The sequence below is a fragment of the Leptopilina boulardi genome, unplaced genomic scaffold (genome assembly GCF_019393585.1).
Source record: "Leptopilina boulardi isolate dan_hultmark-lab unplaced genomic scaffold, ZJU_Lbou_2.1 LbouV2_202, whole genome shotgun sequence".
NCBI classification, from domain to species: Eukaryota; Metazoa; Arthropoda; class Insecta; order Hymenoptera; family Figitidae; genus Leptopilina; species Leptopilina boulardi.
In genome coordinates this window covers 1,715,591-1,729,428 of record NW_026137755.1, presented here as the reverse complement: position 1 = coordinate 1,729,428, position 13,838 = coordinate 1,715,591, and the positions used below count along the sequence as shown (strand labels likewise).

The following is a 13,838-nucleotide window of genomic DNA, read 5'->3' as shown; positions in this document are numbered from 1 at the left end:
TCAGAAAAGACATAGAAGAAAATTTTGCAGCTTTGAAAAGACAAATTTTTTTCTTTGAAAAAGAAATAATCTTCATGGAATTCAGTAGAAAAGGAAAAAAGTTTTCTGTAGTTTAGAAAAGACGAAATAACGAAAATTGTTTATAAGTTGTAACATCTTTATTAATTATATACTTTTTTGGCATATATGAATTGTCTACATAACTTTTATAATATTAAAACGCAGCGAGTGTATGTTTATATTAATAATGTACAACATAAACTAAAAAAAAGAAATTATTGCAACTATGTTTGCAGATAAAATACGAACGAATTTTAAAAAATCTTAAATTTTCTATACACACGTGACATTTTTATACACTTTTCCTCAAATATATATTTACAATAGAATATTTATTTACATGATTTTTTTTCTATCAATCATAGAATACGCAGTCTTGTACCATGTATTTCGGATTTTATTATATATTGTGACATTCGAAAACAAAATAAATTTGTTTAACAATAGAATTTTTAATGTTCTTAATCGTTGACATAATTTGTCACATTTTTTAAGTTCTCGTTTAATATCATCGCTAGTACACGGGCGAGTATTTTAGGTACATTTGTGGTTTTTGTTTTTTTTTAATTTATTGCATCCTAGTACACTTGGTGCACAATTTTGGATTTTAATGCATTTATAAAAAAATATTCTCTAAAAATGTTTTACTATTCTAATTTATCGTGATATGGTTTATATCACAGATTTTCTTTATGTACATTTATGTTTTATAATTATTGGGAAACTATTTATATATATATATGTTTATCGTTAAACGAAAATATTGCCAAAAAAAACAGTTAATTTTTTAACAATTATTGAGAAAAAAAAAATTTAAGGTGACTTGTACATGTCGCAAATAATTCTCTCCATTGGAATAACACCAATTGTACGTCTAAAAAATAGTTCCTCTATTGTTCCTGGTGTTATACATTTAAGTGTTGGCAATAATAATAAAATTTTACCAAATCTTAATGTCCCATAGGCAATTGTACTTAATTGATGACCCAATGCCAATTGAAAATTATCACGTAATCTTGCCACTGTTGCTGGATCACGTAATTTACCAAATGAACCACTATTATTTGGCGATGATGATCCATTACTACTTGGACTACTTGGTAATGCTTCACAATCAAGACCGGCTTTAAATAGAACTATTGCTTTAATGCATGCATATTCATGGGCACTTAAATTCATTGCATGAAAACTTAATAGTGTCTCACGAAATCGATTTACTTGAAATGCTAACGATAGACTTTGTGATCTTGGTGGAAGTAGTGGTGTTGGATCTAAATTTGGTAATATTTGTGCGGCTGTTAATAAAAATAATTCACGCCACGATGCTTCGAGTAGTGTTAGTTGATCGTCTATTGATAAACCCGAACCTGATGTTAAATCACGTGCCCAACGAACATTAATAAAGAGTATTTGTGCCGCTTGTTCGCAAACTGGTTCGGGTGTTATTGCCGGCATTATTGGTATTCCTGGTGGTGTCATTGGTATCTGTAAATTTATTTCCGTTAGTTGGTATTCTTTTCCTTAAATGATTCTTAAAATGATTCTTAAACTGCATTTTAAATACATACATAGTTTGAATTTTAAATAAAGGAATTAGTTTACTTACTTTACACATGTTGATGCTGGCGTGGGCATAAATTGGATGTGGCATTGAATGAGGATGACGATGATGATGATGGTGATGGTGATGATGATGTGGTGCGGCACCAGGAGGAGCAATTGGAGGTTGAATCCTGTGATCGAGTGGAGATTTAGGAAGTGCGAGATCCAATGCTGCTGCAGCGGCCGCAGCTGCTGCTGGTGTTGGTGGTACCAAAGTATTTATCACTTCCGGTTCCTTTAAATACATCGCCATTTGCCTTCGAAGTGTCGAATTTCGTGGACCTCTCTCGTGTTGAACGGCTATAAAAATCAGAAACCTTATTACTAAATTGGACATGTTATACTGATTGGATTTAACAAACTATCAGAATCGGATTGATAAAATTGGTTGTAATAAAGAAACTTGTAAATTTACCATCTTTGTTCATTCCAGCTTGTATGCATTTTGATAAACGACAAGCGCGACATTGATTCCGATGTGTTTTATCAACAGTGCAACCACCTTCGGCTTTTGCTTTACAATGATATTGACGTGAGCGACGGATTGATCTCTTGAAAAATCCAGCGCAACCATCGCAGGCAAATATTCCATAATGCTTCCCTGATGAATGATCACGGCACACCTTACATGGAATGTCATACAAAATGCGACCTGAAACAGCAAGAAAAATGTTGTTTATTAAATTTTGTTTTGAGAATTTAGAAATTCTTAACAATAAAGAACCCAAAATCCCTTCCTTCCTTTTCTTTGTGTTTCATATATAATGTCGAAGAAAAAGTCGCTGACTAGTTTGTTGTACCAAGCTCCTTTTGTTATCTTTCAAAATTGTTGTCAAGAATTTATGATTGTTGTAATAATCATATTGGAATTATGATGAAAGTGGTATCATAAAGATATGATATGTTCGTCAAAAAGGTATACGTATTTTTTAGATGCTTTAGAAGTATTTATCCGCATCAAGGGAAAAAGTATGCTTCGCGTCTATAAAGAGAATAAAGAAGTTGAAAGAATCGATTGGTAGATCGCGATACGATCAAGTGTCGTGTTTCTGGTTGTTCATTTAGACGGTGAATGCAGCAGCCACATCCGGTCTATTCAGGGTACCATTCACGTTTTCATCAACTGGCTTGGTTTGAATGACGTGGGCGGAGTTCGCGACAAGGAGTTGGACCCTATTTATAACACCGACGACCTGCCGAGTATTATAAGTCCCACGTTGCTTGGATGATGGCATAGTTCACAGCATCAGCAACACAACAGGTACAAGAAAGAAACGCTTTTTTAAAGATGATGATGATGATGAAGACAACTTGACGACTATATACGACGACAAATCGATCCATTGAATTCATTTTTTAAATCCGTGTTTTCCCTAGTAAACGGATTCGTATTCAAAATATATCTGCATTTTTGTTGGACGTGCGACCACGACAATGGAGGAGTATATATATAGTGAGAGAACCATTTAGGAGAACGACACGGACTTTTCGATTCTGTTGACAGCTGAGAGAACGTTTGCGGGTGTGAATAAATAAATGTATTCGAAAATATGTCATATTAAAAGCTGTAGTCACATTTTTTTTCTCTGTTAAATTTTCTAGATATATATTTCTTTTGTGAAAAAAAATTGACTGGTATTATTACAACTGGACAAATTATCCAAATAAATGGCGTGAGAAAAATCGTTTTAAGCCTTTGCAAAAATAACGGATGATCACTTATTATGGGAAATAGATAGGTAAACTAAAATTGTTACCTGCTGAAAAGTAAAGAACAATAATTCTCGAATCTCGTAATTTAGCATCGGATATAAAAATGTCAGAGTTTGAATATTCCCCTTTTGGAGTTTTAAATAAACAAAAATTCTTGTCTACTCTATAATTTTAATATTGCAAAAAATTGAGAATTAGTCGTATTTTTAATTATATATATATATCATTCGGAAATAATAACTTTCGACTTATAAATATATACCATATATTTACATATACGTGTGTCGGTAATTAATTACAATTTTTAGGTCAAGTTACATGTCAATCTCATTAGCGGCAATTTTTTCAGAAACAAAAAGCTTTTCGAACTTGTCACTATAATACCGGATATGGAAAAGAAGTCGTCTAAACCCCCTTCGTGTGAATCACATCCGGTTCTTCATATATACTACCCCTCGTTAAAATTAATAATGTGCAACTGAAAATAAATTCAAAATTGAACTTTTCCTTTGGAAATATATTGTCAGCTTTTTCTTGTACATACATTATTAATTTTTGTGAAAAAATAAAACTTTTTTTTTCTGATACGAAAAGAGAAGAGTGTATTTAGGCGCAAATATATATGCGAATTATTTTCTATATGAAAATGTATGATATAAAAAATGTACTTTTCATTGCGCTTATATTATAAATGTGCGCGACACGCCTGTGCCAGTTTCGTATATATATATTACATTGCCAAATGCAATTTTGATTGAGTTGCCGGGTTTGCGTGTCGAGACCTTGTGTCGTCTTGCTAAATATCGATAACTTTCCCATACTTTGCTTTCTATGTGAAGGGTGAGCTTGCACTTACCCTATCATTCGATAACTTTTTCTCTACTTTTTTATGCAAGTTGCGTTTTCATTGCTTATAGCATTTTTCATATAAAATGCCATTCAATATATATATTTTTTATATATATATATATACAGGGTAAGTAACCTCATCGAATATAATTCATTTAAATTCTCATTAAAGTTAAAGCGGTGTAAAATGATAATAAAATTATAGGATTGCAAAAAAATAATATATATCCTTAAAATTAACTTGACAATGTGTTACATTGAACTTTAATTTTTTTTTTGCAACTTCTGATATGACTAAAGTAGAAGCTACTTAATATAATAAAAATAATGCACTTGACTCGAATCCTCTTATTATTTATAATAAAGATTATAAAGAGAATTTAAGTTGACGAAAAAATGCTTTACCTTCGAAATTAAAAATTTATATTGAAGAACGTAAAACAAATATAGATCTTCAGGTATAGGAATACTCTTAAAATAAGAATACATTTTATAATAAACTATTTATAGAAAAAAAATTATTTAGAAAAATATACTACATTATCAATTGTTAGAAATTTTTTTTTTGATTAATTAAAAGTATATACTCATATATATGAAGGTGATATATGTCACCTTCTAATTAGTTAAGGGTGGAATTATCGATATTTAAGCAGAGGGATGAATGCAGAGCATGGGAATTTTGCGACATGTGCTTATAGAGGAAAAAAAATACTCATCGTTCAATATAAACTACGTTTATATATTTGAAATATATTTCTCAATGATACGCTGGTTAGAGGGTTGTTTCTCGTTTTTTTTTTTTTAATATACACACGTCAGATGTTCTCATCGATAATAACCTGCTATACAAGGGTAGAAATAATGCGTGCGATGATATATAACGTAATTTTATTCTGTATATCGATCTCATAATGAGTTGGGAGTAATTATTTTGCTTCACTCATAACAAAGTGAAAAAATTTCTTCTTATTTTAAAAGAATTTCTGTTTTTCTTTTATAATTTAAGAGGTTTTCGATTAACGACAATTTTTATTTGCAAAAGAAGAAGAATTTGTAAAAAAAAATAGAGAAGAAGAGGATATTAAATCCTAGGAACGACAGTGGAATACGTTCCAAGGATTTAAAATCATAAATGATTTCCTCTCAAATTGAGAGGAGAGTTTTTATCAAAATAAATCGAATCCGCAGATATAAAAATGATTTTTTATAGGGATGGAATTTTGTATCATATATAAAATATTTGATTTTAATTTTTATAAAAAGCAGTGATTCGTAGCCAAATGACGTTTGTTCATTTATTGGAGAGGGCATCCCACTAATATACAACCTGTTGGTGTGCTCACGGTGATTCGTGCCACATTCTATTATTTCAAACATCTGTCGACACTTTCTCATGGATGACCGCCTTACTATATATATGCGGGGGTGAATTCTATCGCGTACAAATTCACCGACTATGTATATATATATATACTCTTCTGTCGTTTAAATGCCACATGCTCTTTGTTTCACACGAGATGAAATTGGGGCTATCGCATGACCTCCACAGGTAAAGGTAATACAAAAGGGGACGACGATTTCTTCTCAATAAAAAAGGGATATCATTTTTTTTTTTATCAATTACGCATACAATAAAATATGTATTAAAGTAAATTTTACATTTTTAATGTTAAGAAGTTACAAAATTGTTCATTTTGAAGCTCTAAATTTTGATTAATGAAAAGGTCCTTCAATAATGCAAATTAGTCACAATTTGTACTAAATTTTAGTTAATTTCCCTAAAATTTTGTTAGAGAAAAAAATTATAAATAAGGAATTAAATAGTAATAATTTACTAAAAAAAAATTTAATTAAAATTTCTTCTAATTTTTAGTTATTTTTCACAAAAATTTTGATAAATAAAAAATACAACTACTAAATCAAATAGTAAATAATTTACTATGATTAGTGGAAATTCCTACTAATTTTGAATTAGTGGAGTACTTTTTACATTTTTTAATTAAAATTTAATCACAATCAGAAATTTAATCAAATTTTTAATATTAATATCTATTGAAATGTAATACTATATGTGAAAAATAATTAAAATCAAAAAACAAAAATTTTATAAAATTTTTGCATTAAAGTAAAAGAGAAAATAAACATTACGCAATTGTGGTATACATTACATATTTTGCTTTGATTTTAAATTGTCAATTACCATTGGGAATTCCCATTCTCTAATGCACCAGTAAAATATATATATATTCTATAATTGCATTAGTCTAGACTTAAACACCGCGGGTGGTGAAAATCTCATTATAAAAGTAAATCAAAATTTTTCTTCCATATTTCAAAGTATATAATTTTTTTTAAACTAATACATTTTTTATAATGAAAAACAATTTAAATGAAGGGAAAAAAATAATTTTTTTGTTTACAACAAAAAAAAACTCACTTGATGAGGGTTGCATTTTTTGCGTGCTAACAGAGACATGTGTCAACGATGCCTCCTGCGCCTGCATTTTGTCCAAAATTCGTATTTTCTTCATTAAAACACCTTTCACTGTCACTTTTATTATGGGAAAAAAAAATATATATATAATTTTTTGTTGCCTTTTTTGTTTAAAGACTAAAAACGCGAAACATTTAATGTTAATTTTCTTGTAAGAAAAAATAAAAATAAAAATAATAGAGAATCTACAATCAATCGTTGCACTCTCTCTTGTTCTAAACTCTTGAATGAATTCTGACTATCATCATCAACGGTACTGAGACTTTTTCGAAGGGTCTGAGTTTTGATCTTGCTTTTGAAATTGGTCCCTCATCGGATTGGTTATAAGAGTTCCCTTTCCCTATGAAAAAGGGCGTAACCATCCTAATGTGTTTAGGGCCACCCCTCGATTTGGAGGGGTTGATTTTGCGTCGATGCTGTAAGCGAAGAACGACGACAACAACACTCAGTCAAAACCTTATATTCTATAAGTGATAGTCACACATAGACATTTTTACCGCGTGACTAGCTTTCGAGCACTATTCTCCATTCATCTTTTAGGGATAGTAACAAAAAAAAGAAAGAGAGAGAGAGAGAGAAAAAGAAATTGTGAAGGCAGTACATCAACCCCACCAACATTTGAAGCTATACACATGAAGTTGGTATTGTGCGCGCGCCACTGTCACCACCAAGGCTAATTCGACTACAACTCCTGCTAAAAGCTTTGTGAAGATTTGCCTGTATAATGAATTGCCCTTATGCCTGCTTATGACCCGATACCATCTCCCAAGTAAACCGCAAAAAAAAAACTTTACTGTTATACTTTATTTATAATTGAAAATGCGATTTCTCTGGTTTTGACAAGTTCAAGCTGGTTTTCGTATCTTTTTCATATTTATGATCATATCTTGCCAAAATCTCTTTTAGACTCCTTTTAAGTGTAAAAAAAGGATTTTTTTTTCTCGTCGGAAATCCTTTTTCAAAATTTTTCTGTTGACGCGACCATCATGTATTTAAGGTTTGTTATATTTTTTATTTTTTTAATCTAATCAAGTAAAAAAAAATCTTTGCAGATCAAAAAATTGCAAAATGTTAAGGGATTCTTTTTTTTGATAATTTTTTGTGTTTTTGAACTAATTTTTACCCTCACAGCGCCGGATATTTAAGGATATCCAGATGACATCCCCAGGATATCCTAGGGATGATCAAACCGCTGGAATCAAATAGATATCCCTAAGATGTCCCAGGGATATCCTTAAATATCTGGTACTGTGAGGGTAGTTTCTCATCAGTTATACTTAGCTCTATATTACATTTATTTTTAATCAGATTCGCTACTTTTTTCGGATTAATAATAAACAAATTTTAACTCTAATATTTAAAATTAAATGCAATTTTTACAAATTCGAAATATAAAGAGGAAAAATTTTACAAACGGTAGGAATCGAACTCTCGACCATAACGGAAACGCTACCACTTAGCCAACGTACATATGCGATATAAATTTTCATTTTAACCGTATTTCTCTTTTTAATTATTTTCCTTTCTATATTTTTTTTACTGTTTCCTCTCTTTTCTAATACCTTCTCACTCTTCTTTTATATTATAGAAAGATTCTATATTTATAAAAAAATTGAAAGAAACAAGTTGAAAGAATGCCTAAATTTTGAACCGCAACGCATAACAATAAGATATTGAAGAAACGTGAAATTTCCCCTTTTTCACGGAGGTGGTCGTACACATATAATATTTTAATATAGATAAATGTTTCTTGTGAATATGCCTTTAAGATATATAACAATATATAAACATACATAATAGTTATACTCTAGATTGAGCCATTCGAAATGATGTTGAAGTTCATTGGCCCGTTATAATGTACGGACATTCTCAGGTAAAAGCTGAGGATTTTAGCAATATCTTCTAAGCCATATAGGATGCTGTATGTGGACCAATATTGAATGGAACTGAGAGCGCTAGAAATGGTTTAGTATACAATGGCGCACGGCGATAGATCCCATGTGGGCAGATGCATACACTACTGACTCTCTGACTCCATCTTGAATTATCTGATGTTTGATCCCCTCACGCTCAGTGCACTTCTTTCGTATACACGAATCAAAATCAGATCCATTTTCTTTTATATATACATAAATATCTAGATATATATTTGTGCATGTTTATACATAAACGCTCTTTTAACACACACATATGCGTAAAATGCGCATGTATGTGTAAATAAATGAGTAGTAAGCACATAAGTAAACATAAAAATCAAGGGGTAACTTTTACGATAAGGGATGAATTAGCTTCATTAGCTTTATAACCTCTCAGTACGACAACCTAAAAATTTACATTTACAGAAGTTTTAAAACAAATTTTTCAAAAAAAATTAATTGATTTTAAACAAACAAATTTTTACAAGACACTTTTTTCTTCTTCTTCTTCTTTTTTGATGATATATCTTTTTCCTCGTAACGCGCGGCAATTTACAAAAGAAAATATATATAAGAGAGAATTCGATCCTCTTTCTCTTTTTCCTCTAAATATATACTCTCGAGATCGTTGGACCGTAATGGCACCGTTTTTGGCTTTGGTGCAATATGTTGAGAAGCTTATCCGCATATACACACGTAACTTGCCGAAAAATCTGTGCTTCACCGACTCAATCATCGCGCATGTTAACAAAGCCATTATATACATATATATATATATATATATATATATATATATATATATACGCTAGAGGCAATATATATAATAATCCACGTCGGCTGGTTTGATGCCTTCATTTATAGAAAATTTTCCAAAAAAGAAATTCAATTTTTAGCCGCACACGTTTTGAAAAAAAAAGCTAAAGTGTTTCATTTATACAAGAAATACAACTGTTAATTGGTCTTATAATATACAAAAAAAAAATTATAAAAAACGTTTTTAATACAACTTTAGATTTTTTATACGTTATTCAAAGAATATCCTCTTCGTTTGAGAGGATGTCCTCTTAAAAGAATATCTTCTTCAATTGAAAAGATACTAAATATTACTAACATAATTTTTTCACAGTTAATAATTGGAATACGTATTCTTCTTTTGAGAGGATATTACTAAAAAATTGAATATAATTTCAGGAAATCAGAAAAATTTCCTCTCAATGTGAAATGATTTTTATCTGATCGAGAATTTTTTTTCTTTTGCTTTGATAAGAGTGGTTCTTACATTTTTCTACGTATTTTTGTAAAAAAAAAAAAAATTCACCCTTCTTTTTCATTATGAAGGTTTTTGTAAATTCTGAGAAAACATCTAATTCGGAAAAAAAAATCTTAGGATCTGGGAGAGTATCCGCAACTAAGGTCACCATTTGTGTCTAGTAGTATATATGTGGTCCCAGCAGCTTTTCCAGAATAAGGCTTCCATTTGTAAAGCCGAACAACAACAGATATGAGTCGCTTTGTCAAGAAGGCAAATGCGGCTAAACGGCTGTAATGGGACTCAGAAATCAAAATAGTTGTTCGAATAGGGGATTTATATATTTTGAATGTACTTCCACATATATATATACGAGAATGGGCGCGCATATGTGCACCTATAATATACAGAGTGTCCCACAAATTATCATTTAATAATCAAAAATTTAATTTTTCATTTTTTTCTTCAGTATATATATTCTCAATTTTAGGGGATTTTAATTTCATGCCTTTTTTTGATTATTTAATTTTTAATTATTTTCTTCGTGTAAATTTAATTGAATTCAATGGAAATTTTAACAAAAATTGATATTTCACACCCTGTATAGTGAATGGATTTATTTCAATTCCAATAGTTATAAGAATGACAAATCTGTTTCATAGAAGTAAATGATAATGTTATTTTAGGGCAAATGCTTTGAAAAGCGGAAGTCCTTATTGGAGTGTGCCACAATTTGATTATTATAATCGTGAAGATTTTTCGGAAATTGTCACAGAATGTCAAAAAGGTATATTATTGAAAATTCATTTTATTTTTTTATATTTTCTTATAATTATTTTTAATTTAATTAATTTTTTAAATTTTTAATATTTAATTCACAGAAAATTAAAAGGCATTAAAATAAGCTGCAACGCTTATTATTTTAATCCAATTTTGCTTATTTTAATACCAAAATGGATTAAAATAAGCAAAATTGGATTAAAATAATAAGCTTAAGCATTTTGCTTATTTTAATCCATTTTGGTATTAAAATAAGCAAAATTGGATTAAAATAATAAGCGTTGCAGCTTATTTTAATGCCTTTTAATTTTGTGTGTTAATTTGGAATTTTTTTAACACTGTAAGTCGAAAATTGTAGAAATTAGGGGGACAGAAGGTCGTTTTTGGCAAATTTTTGAGTTTTTGCACTAGTAAAGCTATTAAAACTGTATATGAAATTTTAACTCTACAAATAAAAAAAAACTATAGTCATATAGTTGAAAATTATATAATTACATTTTTCCCAGTGCTATACATAATAAAAATAGAATCGCAGTTAAAAAATAATAATGATGCTGGACCTGCCTTTTTATACGCAGGTGCTAACGATGCTGATGATGATGTGAGATAATTTATTACTGTCCAATAGGCATATCGATACGATTTAATGACAATGTTATGGGAATACATGAGCATATGGTTTTTATTCAACATTATATTGAAGTGAGTGTATATATATATATATATGTATATGACACTATATCTACCTGGCGTGTTCATCATTTTTATATACTAGGGGAACGAACTTTCGATGAGTGAGGTTCATCGTCATTTCACCATATGTGAATTACGACCCCCTGAGAACTCTCATCTCTCATATATTCAATATGTGGGAAGTTTACGCACTTGAGTTTTATCAATGTCGAATTTTTAATAATAAAAAAAAAAAGAAGAAGCAGGATTTCAGCTTTGGCAAATATTTAATAAAATATTTCCAATTCATTTGAGAAATTGTTACTCTTTTTTAAAGAATAATTTTTTTTTTCCGTTTTTAATGTATAAGAAAATAAGTGAAATTATTTGCAAGAAGGTGGTTTTGAAGATTTTTTTTTTTTTATTTTTGAAAGAGAATATATAGAAAGAATTCGAGTTGGAAGTCACTTGGAAGCACCGGGGCTTATCCTCCATTACGACAAGTTTTTGGTGTGGTCCTTATATTTGGTCCTTTTTTTCTTTTTTTTTCAAACTATTCGTTCACTTTCTTCGGTTATGGACTTTATTTTGAATTTTGAGCTTGACGAAGCTGAATCCTCATAGTGTTCAGGAAGTGAACCGTATGATAGCCCATGGGATTAACGCGATTTGTCGGTGGGCCCCTTGCTCCAATGATCCCAATGCCGAGAAGGCGCTTCCACGACAAAAATGTCAACCTAATTTTGCAAGATCTTCCTTTGAGATTACAATCTATATTCGACAAAAAAGCTAAAAAGACCGCGCGCGCTTTTCTATTGTCCCTTTTTTCCGAATCACGTCTTTTCTATTTTTTTTTTTCCAATGAAAACTTGAGGGGGTAAAAGTGGCATTATTTTTTTTGTTTCTAAAAAATTTAATTTACGAATGTATACAATACACAACAAAAATTTAATTTAAATTGTATACTCCAATTTAGAGTTGCATATTACCCCCTATTTTGGGGTAAATGTGAAGTAACTGAAACGTTTCTCAGAAGCGATGGCTAAAAAAAAGTGAGAAAGGGCTAAAAATGAAAAAAACGGAACAAAAAGATTTTTGGAGATTCTATTTTGGAACCTCATTAAAATGAATATACCAGTAAAAACAAGTAGGTGCAAACAGGAGAATAGCGCGACCATAAGGCTTTTACCATGAAATAGAACTATATTATATCTAGAATAGAAGTTCCTCCAATAGAGTAGATGTTAGGCAAGATAAAGTCAAATAAAGACAAGAAAGGTTACCTGCGAACTGTTTTTGGTTTTTCATATATATATATATATATATATATTTAAGCACGAGCCTTGTGTATCGGTTTTAGCTAATCTTTTTTTTTCTTATGCTTCTCACTCCGGTAGCGCCAGCGGATTATAATATATATACGAAACACTTAAACACTACAAGAATTCACCAGTTTTTTTTCTTTTTTTTTTCTTTAACAAAACATTTTACCGAAATTCCACTTTTATCGTAAAGGTTTATTAAAAAAAAGTTTATTTTATTGTTAAATAAGAAAAAAATAATTTTATTGATTTACCAATATGATTTTATTCTATTTTAATCGCAAGTAAAATAGTCCAGACTTTCATCCGACTGCTGCGTCTACTAAAATTTTAAGGGGTTGCTATCATATAGTTATTTTTTACTAATTTAAAATGAGTAAAATCTTATTAAGATTAGAATTGAAAAAGCAATTTTAAGTTTAGTAATTTAATAAATTAATTTATCTTTTATGTTATCTGGACCAAAATATATATGCGTATACGATGGCTTTCGTAAATACCTGCAAGAAATATGAAAAACTATATAGAAATAAGTTAATGCTTTCTTCTTATTCTAGATCCGAATTAACGACAATGCTGGTGACATGCGATTAGCATCAGCTTCTCTCTTAAGGCCATCAGCTTCGAAAATGGCTTATTTTACTGACCCTATTATTCCTGTCCATATGGAAAACTGAGCATATTTTGTCCGTTTATTTTAAAAAAAGAGCAATTTAGTTTTAAAAATTATATACAAAAATATTTCCTTTGGAATAATAAATTTTTTCCTTTAATTAAATTTTGTAAAAGCAAAAATTTATCCACATTCTCACCAGAATTATAGTTAAAAATAAATAAATAGCATATAGAATAAACTAATTCAATTAGTCGAAAATGTTCAGTAAAAAATATATGTTCTATCAAAAAAATTTAATATATTCGTTTGACGTTAAAAAATGTCCGTTAGTCGTTTAAGGATGTTCAATGTTATGAAAATTAGATGGCTGTCGGTTAAAATTTTTGTATATATGTATATATAAAAATATACGTAACGAACTCTTCGTTTGCTCTCAAGATATGAAGTAGGCGTGCGCTTAAAAAATGTGACAAGTAGCTGCACCGGCTAACAGATCAGAAATCAGAGCCGAATGCTTTTCAATTTGCTCAAAAGGGAAGCGAACTTCTCAAGGAATACCTTA

The 13,838-nt window shown here is 29.9% G+C and overlaps 1 protein-coding gene across 1 annotated transcript; it reads right to left on the bottom strand.

Annotated features, from left to right (window-relative positions):
- Positions 1 to 299: 299 nt before the first annotated feature.
- LOC127278349 (nuclear receptor subfamily 2 group E member 1) lies at positions 300 to 6,995 on the bottom strand. Its single transcript, XM_051300045.1, has 4 exons — positions 6,665 to 6,995; positions 2,078 to 2,314; positions 1,667 to 1,962; positions 300 to 1,545 (listed from the first exon to the last, which is right to left on the bottom strand). The coding sequence occupies exons 1-4, from the start codon at positions 6,756 to 6,758 to the stop codon at positions 874 to 876; spliced, it is 1,299 nt and encodes a 432-aa protein (XP_051156002.1). The 5' UTR covers positions 6,759 to 6,995; the 3' UTR covers positions 300 to 873.
- Positions 6,996 to 13,838: the final 6,843 nt, after the last annotated feature.